Source organism: Genypterus blacodes, unplaced genomic scaffold (genome assembly GCF_046128005.1).
Source record: "Genypterus blacodes isolate CSIRO-AG114 ecotype Tasmania unplaced genomic scaffold, CSIRO-AGI_Gbla_v1 ptg000044l_1, whole genome shotgun sequence".
NCBI lineage: Eukaryota > Metazoa > Chordata > Actinopteri > Ophidiiformes > Ophidiidae > Genypterus > Genypterus blacodes.
In genome coordinates this window covers 3,704,651-3,722,757 of record NW_027466857.1, presented here as the reverse complement: position 1 = coordinate 3,722,757, position 18,107 = coordinate 3,704,651, and the positions used below count along the sequence as shown (strand labels likewise).

General features: G+C 39.5%; 1 protein-coding gene across 1 annotated transcript in view; it reads right to left on the bottom strand.

The window, feature by feature from the left end:
- LOC142999633 (follistatin-related protein 5-like) overlaps positions 1–18,107 on the bottom strand; it is a 107,788-nt gene that overhangs the window by 64,305 nt on the left and 25,376 nt on the right. The window contains exon 3 of the mRNA XM_076149256.1: positions 14,852–14,882. Within this exon, the coding sequence (XP_076005371.1) occupies positions 14,852–14,882 (31 nt within the window). The remainder of the gene's footprint in view (positions 1–14,851; positions 14,883–18,107) is intronic.

The window sequence follows — 18,107 nt, the reverse complement described above, 5'->3', positions numbered from 1 at the left end:
ATACAGTAACCAATGAACCACACCAAACGTATCGGCTTTCTAATAGCAGTCTCTTGCTCTTAGATTGCCCTTTGGAGTAGTTCCCATAGAGTGGAGGTGGGTGCGGGGGGGGGGGGGCAGGATGTACAGTGAAAAAAAGTGATTATTGGTTTGTTCACCACTTATGGTATTTGTGAAAAGGTCACTGTGCTCGGATACATCAGAGTGACGTCCTTTGGAAACTGACCAGGAAATGGAGTTGAAATAATGACATATTGAGAAGTGGGTAAAATTGCAGAGAACACTTGAGCGACTCTCTTCCTTATATCTACAAAATGTCAAAGTCATTTATTTGCACAGAACTCATTTCAGAAGAAATCCTTTTTTTTATGTTTAGTTCTTACCTTCTACTCTCTCACACATTGTGTTCTTAGCCTTGCAAACTGTCGGCAAGCTTTTTGAGTTATCAGCATCAGTTTTGATGGATTTCTTCGTCATTTGGCAGGGGTTTAGCTCAAATGTTTTGTCCATTACACCACTGAATCAAAACACCCATTCTTTTATTTTGGATTGACCTCTACTAATTTCAGAACAATGCTCACTCTGCAGTGCCAGAGCAATGAGTAAAGAGTGCATCACTGATGGAGTAACATACTTAAAACGGAGAAAATGCGAGGTGTTTTCTCAAATAAAATAATTATACAAAAGTGACAAGAGCAGTAGAAATGCAGTGGTTAGACGGTGAAACAATGTCAAATAAATTACAACCATAACCCTCGTACAACACAAGGAACTCAAACGTAAGAACGTACATTCTAGAACAGATTATGAAAGGAGATTTCATTACGTTCATCTAACACAGAGTGATATAGAATGAACTTATAGAATATTACTATAGGTTATTGGTTTTGGAGGAGGAGGATTTACTTGTGCTGCTTCCAGAAACCTAAAACAATTAGCTCCTTACTTTGCACATGGTGAATATGAATACGACTGTTAATTCATACTTTCATCATCGTTTCACGGTGTTGCTATTGGGCTGATGCTTATTAAAAGAGTCAAGCTTCAGTGCAAAACATGATGAGAAAAAGAAAAATCACTGTTGAGCATATAGATTAGGCTGCTTCACTTTCACATTACATGCCCTCATGTTGCACTACGGACCAATACATATTGACTACACAGTGGTTTCACTGCAATAATTAGGATTGGTGATTCATCTAGCTTTTGGGCAACATCGTGTCCTAATATCACATCAAGGGAAGCAGGGATAATCACCGGGTGTGCATAGAAACATAGCCGGCACACATCAGGTTATACTAATGCCCTCTGAGCATTTTTGCTTCTGAACTCAGATGTATCATTAAGTCAGTATATCCTGCATTCCAAACCAATTAACAAGTCCTGATGTCAAACGGTAAACATGAGTTTGTTTAGTTCAATTTCCGAAGGACACAATTTAAAAGCCGCATCACTTCAAATTCAGTCTTCTGTTTTCCTCGTAAGGGATCAATCGGATGTTTCTTGACCCTTGTGCTCGTAGCATACAAGACGTCTGAAAATGCTGCAATATGCATCAGAGTTTCCTTTAGACTGGCCCGGTTTAATTGTTATAATGTTATGATGTGTTCATGAATATCCTAATCTCACTGTTGGCAGTTGGGTGCCAGGGTAAACACACTGACTTAAAGTACTAAGCCTCGGTCACATTGCTAACATGTCCGCTGCATTATCCCCCAGCCTTCACTGAGGATTTAGACGAGATACCAGTGTGTACACTGTGACCTGATTGGAGCCGATCAATTTGCTAGTTTATTAATTCCCTTCGGTGCCCTGGCATAATGATTATTCAATGGGAATTGGTGTCGCACAGCCAGGCATCTTCTGCCACCAGCAGGGTCACAGAAGGGCACAGTCATTTGTTATCAGCATGCGCGTCCAACAGCTTGGTCATCAGCTGACATCAGAGACAAATGAGGAATTCTGCGTGGCCATTCTTTTATTGACAGCCTATTATTTTCCAGAGGGAGGACAAAAATATGGATGTACTATGCTCAGCAAGTACGTGTGGGTCATAATGACAATTTCAAACAAGAACCAAGCAGTGACTCAACCCGGACTACAAGCATAGATCACTAGTGAGGACAGACATCATCTCTGCTGCCTATTATATAAGATGAACCGATACAAGACAGTAATGTAATTCAATACGGTATGGGACGTGATGATGTACATATAGGGAGCAAAAACCAGGGGCTTGTATGGACAGCACCAAAGCAGACTTTGACTTGGTGTCAAATATTGTCTTGTTAAAGAAAAATAGATTCTAAGACAACGCCGATGATTGCCAAAGCATTGGGAATCGGTCATGCCAAACCACCCAGACATTACAAAAACACAACAAAGTACCGGCCTGATGCTGCTGGAACAATGATAATCTTTCCTCAGACAGTGTGGCAAACAATGAGGTCCGAACATGTGCTTCGTCTAAAGGGCATCGCCCCTCGATGAATGCATAATGAGTTGAACATTGGCAGAAAGAGAACACTCGTACTTGGACATGGCGGACACGGTCGGATTGGCACTGCAGATCAAAGCGTCGCAACCCCAGCGAAAGACAACTCTGACAAAAACGTCAAGCAGTATAATGAGGCTTCCAAACATCAGTGGAACCGCCGAAACAAAATGCTCACATCCACTTAAGCAATACGCCCGATGTCTGCATATACGTACATCTCTTTCCAACACCCTTTAGTGAATTTCCTATTTATAAGTAAGAATGTTCATCTGGTATCAATGTGATGTTTTCCATTACAGCAGCTCAGAGTCCTGAGGGGAAAAAAGTAGAGTGTGGTAAACAACAGTCAGAGGCTCTAACACTACTTCGCGCACAAAGTTAAGCTGGCCCACAAGGCCTATGAGCGAGAACAAGGGGATGCAAATAAGAATACACAACTACAAAAAGAATGGTAAAACTTCACACAGCGCGTAAACAATGTCACATTCTCTCGCGACCGCAGACACTCGATTAAGTTCCTTGAGAGCCTTGGCAGATATTCAGCAGGTACATCCGACTCTGTAGAACACAATGGTTTTCAGAATGTAAGCGTTTGTGTACATGAGTGCATCCACAGTGGCAGCAGCGACTCTTGTGTATTTTTAGCCAACCTGTTGTCATGCAAAGGAAAGAGTTTAATGTATTCATGGCTGAGGGTTTGACGTCATTGGATCTGTCATCACCTGGGTTTTAACAAGAAGGTTTTCTCCCGCCGACTGAATTAAACAGTGACCATTAGCTGTGTCTCACGAACAGCGGCTCTGCGGCTCGCGACAAAATGTCACCAATTTATTGATACCGGTAAATTATTTTTGACGTATTTGATGGAGGGAAAAGTGTAATAGCCTGCAGTCAGATTTATTTTCAGTATAGCTGTAGTTCCAGTCTATATTTTCCTCAGTTTGTACCATTGTAATGAGTGAACATGTAGTGTCTCAATTTTGCTTAAGGGCATTTTGTCGAGGTATCAAACCTGTAACCAAGGGACATATTCGGAACTCTAGTCGCCTCCAAGTGTTTCTGCAACAATACAATAGATATTCACATGTTGCAGTTGTGTTGCATGTAGTATTTATCAGTATCATTTTTATCTATGTACACCAAAGTTCACACAATGCATCTGTAAATGTGCATAATTTTTTACACTCAAAAAAGTAGAAGCAAACAACAAGTTCAAGTGAGACAAGCTCACAAAGATCCCTGTTTGGTTAAATTGTTCTCCGGTGGTGTGCTTAAACAGTTTTTGCAGATTCTTGGCTGTTTCTCCATGTTTGTATGGATTTTCGCTTTAATCAGCTGAAACACCAAGGTTACAGAGCTGCGTTATCACCTATGAAGTGCACTTTTCCTTGATCACCCACCATACACGACTGTGACAACACTTGGACTCCTGGTGGCACAAACAACGCGTGAACCTTTTATGAGAAGCTATTTGAGGCGTAAGAGCTTTCTGAATCATTTGGAGCTGAGTAAGTCACTAGATTTAAAACATTGATGAGTTTCCTTCCACCTCACTTCCTTCTAGAGTCCTTCCCCTAAGTGCTCTGTACAAGCGAAGCCTCAATAGCATTGAGTTGCAGTGCAGTGTTGGTGCTGCCAAATAAAACAAAAAAGGTAGTTCCAAGGTCTTCAGGGAATCATTCAGCACAGGTGGCATATATTATACATTAGAGGCAGTTTTGTGGTGTATTCTGTTTGCATAGTTGGATTCAAGCTTGCTTTTCTATAATTCCTTTAGAAGTGTTTTTCTTTTACTCTTTGTGATGTTCTATTTATTCAGCCTAGTCTGTAATTGACTGGAACAGAGGATGCACTTGTGCCAGCCCTTTTGTGATGAACTCTTAAGTTCTCCATCTTGAAACTCTGAAACCTTGCCAGCATCAATCACTGTCTTTGTTTAACAGTTATGAAAACAAAATACAAGTGTCAAAGGTTTGTCTCTGCATTTAGACATATCAACATAGATGTAGTCTTGTCTTTAACTCAGGAATGGGAACAACATCTAAAGAAAGGTATGAAAGGTCACAGCCACTGTGCTTCTACAGCAAAATACGCCTTTCTCATTACAGTGTTAATGGATAGAAAAGTGCGAGATGAAAATATACCTTGTGCAAAAAAGGGGAATTCAGACATTCAGTATGTGAGACAGGGTCACGTTTTCTGCTGAATATCCATCTTGTTGCAGTTCTCCAAACAAAACTGACAGCACATGAATAGACGATGCCAGATGTTTGCAAAATGCAACACAACACACATCAAATCATGTCTATTTATTCACAACATGTTGTCTAAAACATTCATCAGAAGGCACTTCAGCTCGGTACAACGGACATCTTGTAGGTACAAATTTGAACACTGTTGCATGAGGAAACTTTGCCACCATTCCACCATGGCTGCTCTCTCCACTGAGATATTCACATTAGTCATTTCAATTGAGTTCAGCTCGACCTATCTTGCACAAGTAATTGTTTGAGAGACAGCACCGTCTTCTTTACAGCTGCAAACAGCTAAATATCACAATTGTTACTCAACTTAGCTGAAATATTGTAAAAAATTATTACTACATTTATTTAAGACCCATTAGAATAGGGAAAGTGCAAAAAACAAAACCAAAGCATCGCACTATTAGTCCAGTTAATCTCAGACGAATGCAGCTGCTGCTTTGCATATAAAGATTATAACTTGTGTTGGTTTTCAGCTCCTGTTCTTGTTAAGCTTTTGTTCAAATAGCCATGAGAAAAGACACAAGAATGTTACATAGACCAAATAAATTCATATACACATAACTTAATTATATACACAGATAAAAGCTAATTTGCTGCATGCACACACTTCTTCATTAAGAATACAGAAAATTATGTTGAAGTACACGCACATACACAGGAAAAGAATAGGCTATATCCCTCAATAGGAAATATAAAACCAAATAGCTTTTAGTTTTTACTCTGATATCTTTAATTTTGTTTGATTATTCATGTTATTTATCCTGTCAGGGAGCTCCACAGATAAGCTACCTTCATTAACAATGCCAAGGCCTACACTGCTTAATTTTCCAATTACCATTTGTTGAGCCCTGCCCATTCCACTGTCACCCCAAACCCCATATCCCTCAATAAATTACACTTCTTTTTTTTTTTGCCATGACAAACGAAATTAGCGGAAAATGAGCAAATGAGCTCAAAATGTGTAGAACCATGCTACAAACACAGGGTTTCAAGATTATATCTGCTGTGGTTCTGTTGTAAAGAAACCTGTAAAGAACCATCTCTTTTTACACAAACCATAACACACACACACACACACACACACACACACACACACACACACACACACACACACACACACACACACACACACACACACACCAACTTCCAAACAACAGCCATAAAAGTGTTTGAACATAATATTTCACAACAACAACCTAGTTAGCTACCTAGCCGAGCAAGCTAAGTAGCGTTTAGCATCACACAGTCCTCCAGAAGCTGACCAGGCACAACAGCTCCACAACAGCAGAAGGACATTTAAACTTTGACATGGAATATTAACCTTCTCTCAGCCATAAGACCACCAAAATATGAAATCAATTTGCACACTCACCGTCATTTTAAGGCTTGTAATGTCCTGAAAGTACACTAGATGCAGAGAACAATGTGAGCTATGACCGAGCCGAGTGTGCAATGAACTCTCAAACAGCTGATGATTTTAATTTTTGTGATTCAACACATGGAATCTACTGGTGAAGGTGTCTACAACAATGTTGAGCTTTGCTGTGGTTTTTGTGATGTGTTTATAAAGAGTTATAAGTATAAAAATTTTGAAAAAGATACAGAACATTACTACTTTAAGTGTTCTAAAAATGGCATTCAGAGCAGCTGTTATCAACTAGCAATTAGGGAGGCATTGAAACTCCACATTCCCATTCCTCAATAGCAGGAAGGCAGACAAATGTCCTTTATATTGAACATAAAGGTTTCTTCCCACATTTTCGAATTTTCAATTTATGCATAGAATAAGATTACAAGTCCTAATTTGTCTGCATGATATTTTACGGACATATCTTAGAAGTTTGAAGCTGCATTTGATTGATATTAATCATCTTATTCACAAACCTGCAGCAAAGTTGTTACTTAACTCAGCAAGCAGTTGCAATCCAGTCATACTGTGGTTGGACAGCTTTTTGGCAATAGGTGCTAAGTTTGCTATCATCAATAAAATTGAGCATTTGGTGTATTCAATTTCTTTAATGGATACAGAGAGATTACAGGAAGAAGAGGAAAAGAGGAGCAAAGGTAATAAGAGTAAAACAGTAAAAATAAATCTGCTACTTCCACCTTGTGTGTGTGTGTGAGAGAGAGAGGGAGAGAGAAAGCGGATATGAGAGCACCTGGCAGCCTCTTGGCAACTTTCCGTCCCATTTCATTCCCTGGTCTAATGACTGAACGTGGGCCCGGCTCCTCTTTCATTCTGTCCACATCGAGATGCAGCACTGAGAGCGTTTATCCAACAACCCCATTTATCAGCGACTGCTGACTAATTGTAAGCACCTCATGCTACCCCCATTACTAATCCACATTACAGTGAGCTGACTGGCCATTTGGTGAACAGCAACAAGCCTTTTAGTTTCTAATCCAGCACATCTGATGTCTTGTGCTTTGCTCTCTCTTTTGTAGTGATTATTGCAATATGTGAATGTGTAATTGTAATTCTATAATTCAAGATATTGTTTATATTGTTTGGACTGTGGTCAGAGGGAAAAGATTTATTATTATTTTATGTACCCTCCTACACCTCTGCCAGCAACTGTACTGCCACTATGTTGAAGCTCAAGCCTGCTGCAGCTGCCCGATTAAGGAGAGCTTACTGTAACATTTTGGGATGTAGCGTTAAGGTTAGAACCATTGTGATGGGATGGAGGGAAAAAGTATTCAATCATTAGATAATAATCAAAGCATTCTGCATTTTTACCCAAAATGTATACACTGGGATTAAGTGCTTTATGTGGCATTTTGTTTGACAACAAAACAGTTGCTGCAGTGAATATTGGAGAAAGAAATGGCACTGAAACATTGAAAAAAGTAAGCTCTATATATCGCTCTATATACAGATATAAATACAGTATATATAATGTCTGATAATACATTTCAGATAATATTTGAAAATAAGTGATAATCAATCAGCAAACAGATTTCAGACACATCAGACAATGTGATTTTTTCTCTGCAAGGCTTCTAATAATGTACCAGATAACAAGAAAAATGTTATATTATTGCATGCAGCTTACAGATGCGAGGAGCCGGACTTTCTTATATCCCCCACCCATACAAACGTAATAATGGATATTGCACTTTAGAATGAAACTGGTCTGTCTCTGCTCAAGTTGAATAGTGAAACAGATCGAGATCAAGGCGTCGTGTAGAATTTTGCAAGGTTATTCCATTTAAACTCGAAAGGGGCTTTTTGAAAGGGCATAAGAAAGTGTCAACCAAAAAATAGGACATGATCGGCATTGCGAGGAGATTAAAGCACACGTTGCTCCTGTCTGACAAGAACACGTGTCAAAATGACTTTCTTAGCTGTGACGAAACACATGAAAAGCCAAGAACAATTCTAGATGAAGAAAGAAAAAGAAGAAAGCGAAAATCTGACTCGTTTATTTTTCCCAGCTGCCCCAGTGGGGGGTTAGTGGGCTAACCCCCCGCTGAGAACAAGACGTAAAACAAGACAAGAGTGTGCTGTCAGTCAACACATTGTTTTATAATCCTTTACATGGAGACGGTGCAGCGAAAAAAAAGCTTTGAAGAATAACCTGGAATCTGAGTGCAGAAGAGAGAAGAAGTCCTTTGCCTCTGTAACGCAACGATTCAAGATAAATAATAGACACATAATAAATTGCAATCTGGATATTATGCAGGAAAGTAATCTAATCAAACAAGAATGAAATAAAACAAATATTGGTATTTTGGTGTATATAAGATGCGTGGAGCCTTTTTGTGTTCAAATAAAAGGGATGATTAAAGCTGATCTTTACCGAGAGCAAGAACTGTCCTTCAACATAATGTTCTTCCTGTTATAACTGTGTCGACCTTCAGGTGAAAAAAAAAAAGAAGCACTTCTATTGCCAAGCCTTCATCATTATCTGCTGTAAGTGCCACGGGTTCATGCAGATCACCTAGAATTATTGATGAATCTCAATTACATTTGTCTCACTCCATTTAATTCCACATATTCTGGATATGGTTTGCCAAAAATAATGGGTATCAACACCCGGGGAGTCATTTGTACCCTGAAGATGGGTGTTGATGGTGATACTGTTGATCTTGCTAAGTGTGCGGCACGTTATGCTTCCGTTGGCAGCGCAGATGATCACTGTGACACCTATCATTTATTGCTCTCTGTGTGTCATTTTTAAATAAGTACTTAAATTCTCTTTGCAAGTTAATTAAACAATCTAAAGGCAGTATTATAAGTGGTGTGCCACTCAATTCAAAACATAAACGTTACTCCTTTGGCGTATGACTGTCCAATCAATATTTATGAGCATGAATAACCTCTCAAAGCCAGGTGCCAGAGAGCAATGCTTTAACCCTCTGATTTACCCAATTAGAATTCAGAATCTGTAGAATGCTGGAATAAATGGAAATCATAGCGCAAGTGGCTTGGAAATAAGGAGGCTTTCCTTTTTTTTGGGCGATAACAGTGCATTTTCTACATCAGAGCTGATGAAGTGATTGCAGCCTTAAATTAAATATTAAATAACTCCAGCTACTCTGTCTCTCATTCATAATTGGTGGAGGAATTTCAAACTTTCAAACAACTTGCATAAAGACTGATAGAAATGTCTCCTTTCGGTTCAGGGGGAATATCTGGAGTATGCATTTTACATAATCTACAATTAGAATATTAATCAAAGTTTAAATAAACACATCACAATTAATAATCACAAAACCCCCATCCAACCCCCAATTGCTGTTTTGAGCTTCATCCAATGAGCAAAGGCCCTTACATGTTGAGTAGACGATAAGCTGAGAATTGGATCCATACAATTATATTTACTGTCTTTTGTTATTGGCCTCGTCTTTTTGACATGGCTGTGAAAACATAATGGCCACAACTAAAGCACCACAGAAAAAGTAGATATGTGGAGCAAATGACTGACCCACAGAGAGAAGGCAGTGGGGCACCCTGATGCTCTTTGATGTGCAGCGTGACCATGAAAGGTAGAGCTGTTTTTCTCCCCTGGGAAGCTGACAAAGTTGTATTATACAGTATTCAGGCCATACCTACCTGTCCCCTCATGGCTTAGTGGGTCACGGAGCACAAGTGGCATGTACAGTTAGCCAGAATGTCCTGGTGGAATTCAAAGTAAATCCTGCAGGTCCTCCAGGGCATCTAGTAGTCAGTGGAGAGCATCATAACCAGATGCTACACCATGCTTCTATTTTATTCAGTCTCTTTTCAAGAATTACATCTCTCCTTGTAAAAAAAATACTGCAAATCAACTAAAGCTTGATTAACTATATGACTTACTATAATAAATCTATAACAAAATAAATAGCAGAAAGACTGAAAGAGCAACAGGGAGTCTTGCAATGATTCAGTCGGAGGAAGGTGCTTTGTTACACTGCGCTCATCACTCCTCTCCGCTGTACAGCTGTGATGAGTTTTTAAAAATGCATCCCGGGCCCAGGGGGTGGTGTGTAATTTTAGAATTAATATACAATTTAGGGCCTGGTGTTTGCAACCCTTTTGAATTATTCAAATCTACTTCAACTCTTGTTCTGGATGGGGGATGAGGCTGCTGCTATGCATACAAATTAATAAATTATGTCACTATATGAAAGAATATGATCTAACATAGATTAGGGGAACATAAACACTGGCGCCAAGCAACAAAGCAAGATGTTTGCTCATGAGCAGAGTTCAAACCTGAAAGGCAGAACTACACTAATGGGAGTTGGATGTTTTATTAGTCATTCAAGACTCATACAACATTCTTTCTATGAAGACAGTTTTTCCTGTGGCGATATTAGCATACATATCCAATCACTTTGTCTCTCAAAGCACCCTACAATTATGAAAAACCAAGAAACCAGGCAAAAATATATTTTTCTGTGGAGTTGCAATACCGGTTTATTCAAGTTTCTTATGAGTTTTTATTATACTAACTGGCCTCTGTCTTTTAAAAACTATTATTTCCCACTCAGCACCAATTAGGGGCAATAAATCCAAACAGGTGAGGCAGGGCAACAATCAATTAATTTAGAAAATACATGTTTAGCTTGAAATTGAATTAGTTTACAAACCAAGTGTTGTACTTTAACTAAACACTTTTACAGAAAATTGTTAGATTTACATTCTTTAGATTGATTGTTAAGACTGACTTTGAATAAGAGTATAAAAGCTCATTAATAACACTGATTGCGTCACTTAGTCTGTTAGTTGAGGGCCTGTGTGTAGAAAAGAAGCCATATTTGAGCAGAAATACCTGACCTGCATGTCTTCGGACAGAAGGATGGAAACTGGAACACACACACAGGGATCCAACGCAGACATGTCAAGACAAGTGAAGTCAACTTTATTTCTATAGCCCTATATCACATAGGATCTCTCAAAGGGCTTTACATGCCTACAACATCAGGAAAATCCTCCGACCCTGCCCAAAGGTCTCTAGGAAGATGAGGAAAAACTCCAGATAAAACCTTAATGTATAAGGAAAAAAAGGAAGGAAACTCGGGAGAGGCAATTCCAAGAGAGATTCCCCCTCCACGAAAGTTGGTGTGGGAGCTTGACATGGGTGAAGGCTCCTGCTGTATGGTAACATTGCTCACCGCTGAGCCTCTGTGGGTTTGTGTATATGTGTGTGTTTTAGTCCTGTGATAGACTGGCCTACCCTGCTTCCCGCCCCAATGAACACTGAGTAAGGCTGCGGTCCCCAGTGACTCTGCACAGCACGCGCAGTTATAGAGAGTGGAAGGACGTATAGATGCTTTAGTCAGTGGAACAGGGAGACACAGAAACAGGGTGACAAATCATCTCAAATATACCCTGTACCACTGCATGGCCAGCAATCTTGGAAACCAATAAGAATCAGTGCAACCAAGCCAAACATTAACTTGTAAAATCCTAAATATAAATAGCAAATGAAATTAAACAACAAACAGCAATTCATGTATGTCTGGATTTAAAAGTATTCACTATACTGAGCCTTGCCTGTCTGTCTGTCTGTCTGTAACAGTCAGGTTTCCCAACTGGTGAACCAGACCAGCATGAGCCATTTTTCATAACAGTCCTCCCATCACAACAGTTTACATGTGATGAGGATTGGAAGATTACCTAAAAAGTTCCATCAGGTATTTCACATGGTTAAATCAGTCAATTTATTGTGGAAAATTGTATTGCAGTGACAGCCTGGGGTTGTGCTGCAGCCTGCATAACAAGCGCAGTGTGTGGCTCACGCTTGCTGGGGGAGTCTAATTACAGTGCATCCTGGAAAACGGCTGGCATTTGTCTGTCTTCTCAGGCCATGCTGACATTCAGTTTCAGTTCAATTTGGGTGTAGGATTCCCGCAGTCTATCATTACATTTTTTGTCTTGCCATCCATACTAAATATAACAATATATCAGTTTAAACAGCGCAACCAGAACACATGCAGGGAAGTTTGTATGAGCACGGATCATTACGCCACTGGGGTTTTTTGCTCTGAACATGGATTCTTCAGGACTTTAAAGATGAATTCTTTTTCCTTATTTAATTAGCGGGATCACTTCCTTTCCACTAGGTTTTGCTTGGCAGTTTTTGCATTTTTAACTTCAAACTGGATGACTGAGTTCTATTAAACCACTGCTGACATGTGTCTCGTCTCTTGTTGCCAGACGTCAGTTCAAAATGTAGCCGGTGACATACAGTGTCTTGTAAAATAGAAGTTTTAATGTCAAATTGACCTCAGTTGCGTAGTAACGAGAAGCCTCCGATAAATGGGGTGATGGTTGAATTATTTATGATCATCTCTACAGTTCACTTGCCTTCTCGTTATCGGGCTGGAAATGAGTTTGCTGAAAACTGGCCAAAGTGAGATCTCCCCGCTCGGCTTACAGAACACAGCGCATTAAAGTGAATCACGGCAGACAGCTGGGGCCGCCCTTTATGGTAATGCACCCTCTACAATTACTGCTTCGACCTTCCCCGGTGAAGAAAAATGGGGAGACGACCATTTAGCGGCCCCCTTCAAACACTTAGTGGCAGACATGTTGGAGAACGGGACCACCTTTCCCCTGACATTGACTCTTGTTTAGAAGGAGACAAAGAAGACATTAGAAAGGTGACAGGTGGACAGATGAAAAGCATCTGTCAAACGGCAAGAGGGCCATGGTCCATTAATGCATCCCCAATTCCCCGTGGCACCTTGGCCGCTGGAGTTTGATGGAGATAATGGCGTGGATGACAACATTTACTGTTGAAGTATATTCACATTTACAATGGTTGTGTTTTGGCCTCATGGACAAAAGTTGCATCATTTCACTGGTAGATAAATGCACATGTCTTGATTCGCTGTCTGTACTGCTTCAATGAGTTACAGGAGTAATATGAAGTCATGTTTCATACACCCACTAGACATAAACAATTACAATCAAAGTAACAACTATGAACCACATAAACACATTTGTCTGTAATTCTTCCTGCGTACGCCGCAGCTTAGCCCTGCATCTTTGCCTGATACAACCTCTGCCCGCTTCCTAGCAACTTCATTTCCTCCTCTTCCCCAGCCACCACCTGTAATTTGCAGTTACGATAATGGAAATTCAGCACGTTTATCAATTTGATGTGAGTTCATGTTTATTTAATTCTTGTGTATCGCAGCCTCTGCCCAAAGGGGACTCTGGGATCAGAGATGAGTTGTGGAGCATCATGACCACAAAGTCGCACAACAAGGAAATGGTTGAAACAGTTAGTATATTTACACACACATTAAAGCCTAAAAACAACATTAAAAGTTTTCTTACTTTGAATAACAGACCTAGTAATCCATTTGCTAAATCCAATTACAAAATAAAGTGCCTTCACATGCTCCTCATACTCCAATTGCAGAACACGTCATGTGCATTCAGAGAATCCCAGAATCCTATTAATTAAGTCCTTGTGCGTCTGATGCTACCTTAATATATTTTGTCTTAGAATTCACTCATTCCAATGAAGACATTTTGCCAGACAGCAGCGGACTCAGCTATGTTGGCAATGTAGCTATTATTATAAAGTTGTTTTTTTCCTCTATTGCATCATAATTGTCCATTGGGTCCAAGTTGTTGATATGTTGTGCAATAAAAGATAATAGTGTCAACATAGTGTGACTCTCATTTTCACCATATTTGGATTAGATAAATAATTAGTATGATGTGCATGTAACTACTGACAAAAGCATCTTAACTGAAATGCAGTGTGTGAAGTGCACTAAAATAACAAAAATACTAACTCAATCTTCACAGTACAACATGTATTTGTTAAAACTGGAGCCTAAATGTCCTTGTTGGCATTGGAGGACAACACATCATCCAAAGCCCACAAGCATGCTCCTTACTGTCTTGCTTCTCGTTGTAGTGGAAAATGATATTTATCTCAGTTTTCATGCACAAAGCACATTTGCATTTTAAGAATCAATGCATATTCCTAACAAACCGACATTTCATGAAGCAGGGCTGCAGCAGATACAGCAGAAACTGAGGAGAATAGCATATATTTGTATCAGCATATCAAAGAAGCCTTATTTAAACTTTTAATAACGTTAATATTTATCACGATGCAAAGTAGTGTATTAAAATTTTCAAATATGTGCCTAAAACCTTCATACTGTATTATTCTTACTATCCACCAAACTGCATCTTTTCCACCCAGAAGCCACAGTGTAAGTTTGATGCCAAAGCTAACTGACTAATTTCATGCTTTTTGAACCAACAGGTTTTAATATCTCGCAAGCTGATTAACAAACACAACAAACACTAAGAGCTGGTGGGTGAACCAAGCCGGCTGGTGGAGAGGAGAGAGGAAAGAGTGCTGCTAATGGGTTTCTCAGTGTGCCGGCTTTTTGTTCAAGAAGCTCTTTTAGCATTTATTCCTACATTCCGTGATAATCAAGAATATACAAGGCTTTTACAAAGGACGGAATTCCAGCAGAACACACGGCACCTGTTCTTCCACCAGGCTGCAGCCTCCACATGAAGACAACTCCAACCCCGATCCGTCTCAATTTCAACAGTGGACGACCTCTGGGCCGTGTGGCTGAAAAGGAGGTTTAAGAGATTAATGACAAAATGTAAACTCACCTTTTATCCTCAAGCTCTCAGGGATCCCGTCCTGCTGGGACAAAAAGGAGGGGGGGGAGAGAGAGAGAGACGAAAGCTGTAATAAACTGTATGACTGAGGTGTCAGCAGTATGATAGAGAGATGAACGAGTGAAGTCATTGGCTTGGACAAAATTGGCGTTACAGACCACTTATTCACATTCATATGTTCTGCTTTAATTTTCTATTCAATGTTGTCTTTTGTCTTCATAATGAAATCTGAGATGAAAAAAAAGTTTCACCAAAACCAAAGATAAAAATAACTTGTTTTTTTCAATACTTTTGACAAAGTTTAAAAGTTGCTGCTGTCAACACTTATGTTTTTTTTCTGTAGTATAACCTGCAGGCATCTTGGCAAACAGTATTTCAGGTGTCATTGAAATCAAACAACCAAGTACAGAAACTCCTTTCCCACTCATAATGTAAGAGTTTAAGTGTTGACAGTGCAGAGGAGATAATTCCTTCCTTGATTATTTCCGTTCTGCTATTTTCCGCACATGTAGACTATATTATTGCGACGGCTAACAAAAAATCCAAATACAAGTAAAGAAATAGCTTCATAAATTCATAACTGGGCATTTAACCAACAGCTGTGAAAAAGTCATTCATTATCATCTACAAAATTCAAGACTTTTAATCTTTAGTCGTTGCTGGTTAAAAGCAAATATCGCCTTTTGGAAAATATTTTTAAGCTGTGATGTTTTTCAGCACTCAAACAGCATTTTCCTACTAAAATGTTGCTGCTACTTATGTGAAGTTGTGCAAGCAATTAACACAAGTTAGCTGACATATTAGACCTGAAATATAATATCTTATGAGCTAATTAATGTGACAAAAACTTTAGCTATTCTAATTAAATGCTTAAAATGCTCTGGTAAGCAACACGCTGGCTCTGGGGTGCCATATAATCGGGTGCCCCCCTTTCTCTACCGTTTCATCTCTCCACTTCAAATTGTACTGCAGTTTTTGTATGAAATATGACAACCGGGCAACCCTGCATAAACCTTTTATTGGCATGTTGGAGCTGTTAATCCACTTAGCGGAGTTTGGTTAATCAGATAAAAGTGAATTAGTAAATGAGATAGATTAGTAAAAAAAAAAACCTTTACCAATTGAGTGATTGACTGGCTGAAGGTTAAACATACATACAAGTCAGAACGCTACATCAAATGAATGGTATTAGTCATGTGTACTTAAAATCATGTGGAAACACCAGTATAAAGATCTAGTGGCTTTAACAACAGTAGAGGGCACTATGTAAGTCCTCGACTTGTAGGTATGGCTTTAATTTTCAAACATGGAGAACATCCTATTTATGTCTCCTCTTCTCCTCCCCTCTCTTCTGCTCCCCTCTCCTCTCCTCTCCTCTCCTTTTCTCTTCTCTCTTCTCCTCCCCTCTCCTCTCCTCTCCTCTCCTCTCCTCTCCTCAGAAGGACACATAAGTAATGGAACACACTGTATATATTTCCTCCACCATCATCATATCGATCAGTAACAAAGATGAAGTGGCCCTAATGCAGCTTTTACCTTCTCTACAACACTGGCCAACCACATCTCTAATTCATACGTGCATAACAAGCCATTTTTTCATGAATTTTAGAATTCAGCAACACAAGTGCTGCAGGGGTCCACAAAAGAAGACATTCCAGAATAATTTACACAGTCTAATGTGGTGTGCTGTGCTGAAATGAATTATTTCTTGGTGTATTTGAAAGGTTTGTTATGTCACTGAAAACAAGTTCATTATCTGAGTCACAATTCAAGGGAGGAAAATGTTAAGGACACTTTTTAGACTCATGGGAACGTTTTTTCCTACCAATGTTCTATCAATGGGTATCATGACAGCTTGAAATGTTGTTCGTCCTTCTAATTCTCTGTATATATGGTCATATAATTGTACATTAAAGCAATGTAGTGTCATTTTAACCATATTCTAAACCTTAAAATGTATAATCTTTGAATATTCATACAATTTCTTCTTCCATGTCATTCCATTTAGACTACAGACTTCTGGACATCAGAATACGCGTGTGCGTGCGTGCGTGCGTGCGTGCGTGCGTGCGTGCGTGCGTGCGTGCGTGCGTGCGTGCGTGCGTGCGTGCGTGCGTGCGTGCGTGCGTGCGTGCGTGCGTGCGTGCGTTGGGCCGGGTGACGCAGAAATTAAATGACAAAGTGAATTTACTTGGAAAATCAGAGTGGTGCCCTATTGAAGCTGACAAGCAGTAACACCTGCAAGCTTTACTTTATCATTAGAGTCCATGTGCCAAATAAAGTTAGTTGCTTTAGAGAAATAATTCCTCCTCTGACGACGTCTCCTTTTCCTCTGCGAAACCCCCTCTGGGATTCAGCTCATTGATAATCAAGCCCACATTCTCCTTTCCTCCTCATGAGCTATATTTTCTGAATTTACATTTTCTCCATCTGTACCTGTGCAGCTCTGCAGAGTACAGGTCACCAATCAAATCAGCTGCATCCTACACTGCTGCTTTCTTTTAGCAAGTCACTTTATTGGTAAACTGGATTTGACCTCACTTCCACTTATTACATAAACATACTTTAAGGCTTTGTGTGAATCAAAAGGAATGTAAAAAGTCAGACAAGGGAATGCAAATCTTTCAGCAAGGCTGCTCAAAGTCTTTTTCAGAAAAAAGCACTTCCTTACTTCTTTTCTGTCCATTTTTCTTTCCTGATGCTTTCAGCATAAAACATAAAATCCATTAAAGCGTCAAACAGCATAAGGAAGAGCAAATAAGAAAAACCTTTTCAGTGGGCACACTATAAAATCTATTGCGTTTACAGCAAACTGCTGCTGTATGGCATTTGTAGACGGTGCTGTTATCAGGAATACTATTCTGAGAGCAGGCAAAGCATAAATAAGAAAGAAAGCAGAATAAATATTTGATTTCTTCACAGCGAAATCATTAACTCTCCTTCTCATTTTTACAGAAGACTCAGAATCACCACCAACTCAAGGAGGATTGCGTTATGGAGAAGATACATTATGCAACAGGTCTCCATTTGATAAGGAACAGCAGTCACTGGCAGTCTGCTGAACATAGCACATACGTGCTTATACTAACGGCTGAGTTTGCACAGCAAATCTGCATTCTGTACACAAATCTGTATTCTCCTGCACAAAGACAGCCCAGCTGATTCCATCTGAATTACCAGAGAGAGTAAAACATTTTAAGAGGACATGTTATACAGATTTACATGTTCTAATTTGTATTCCATTGTA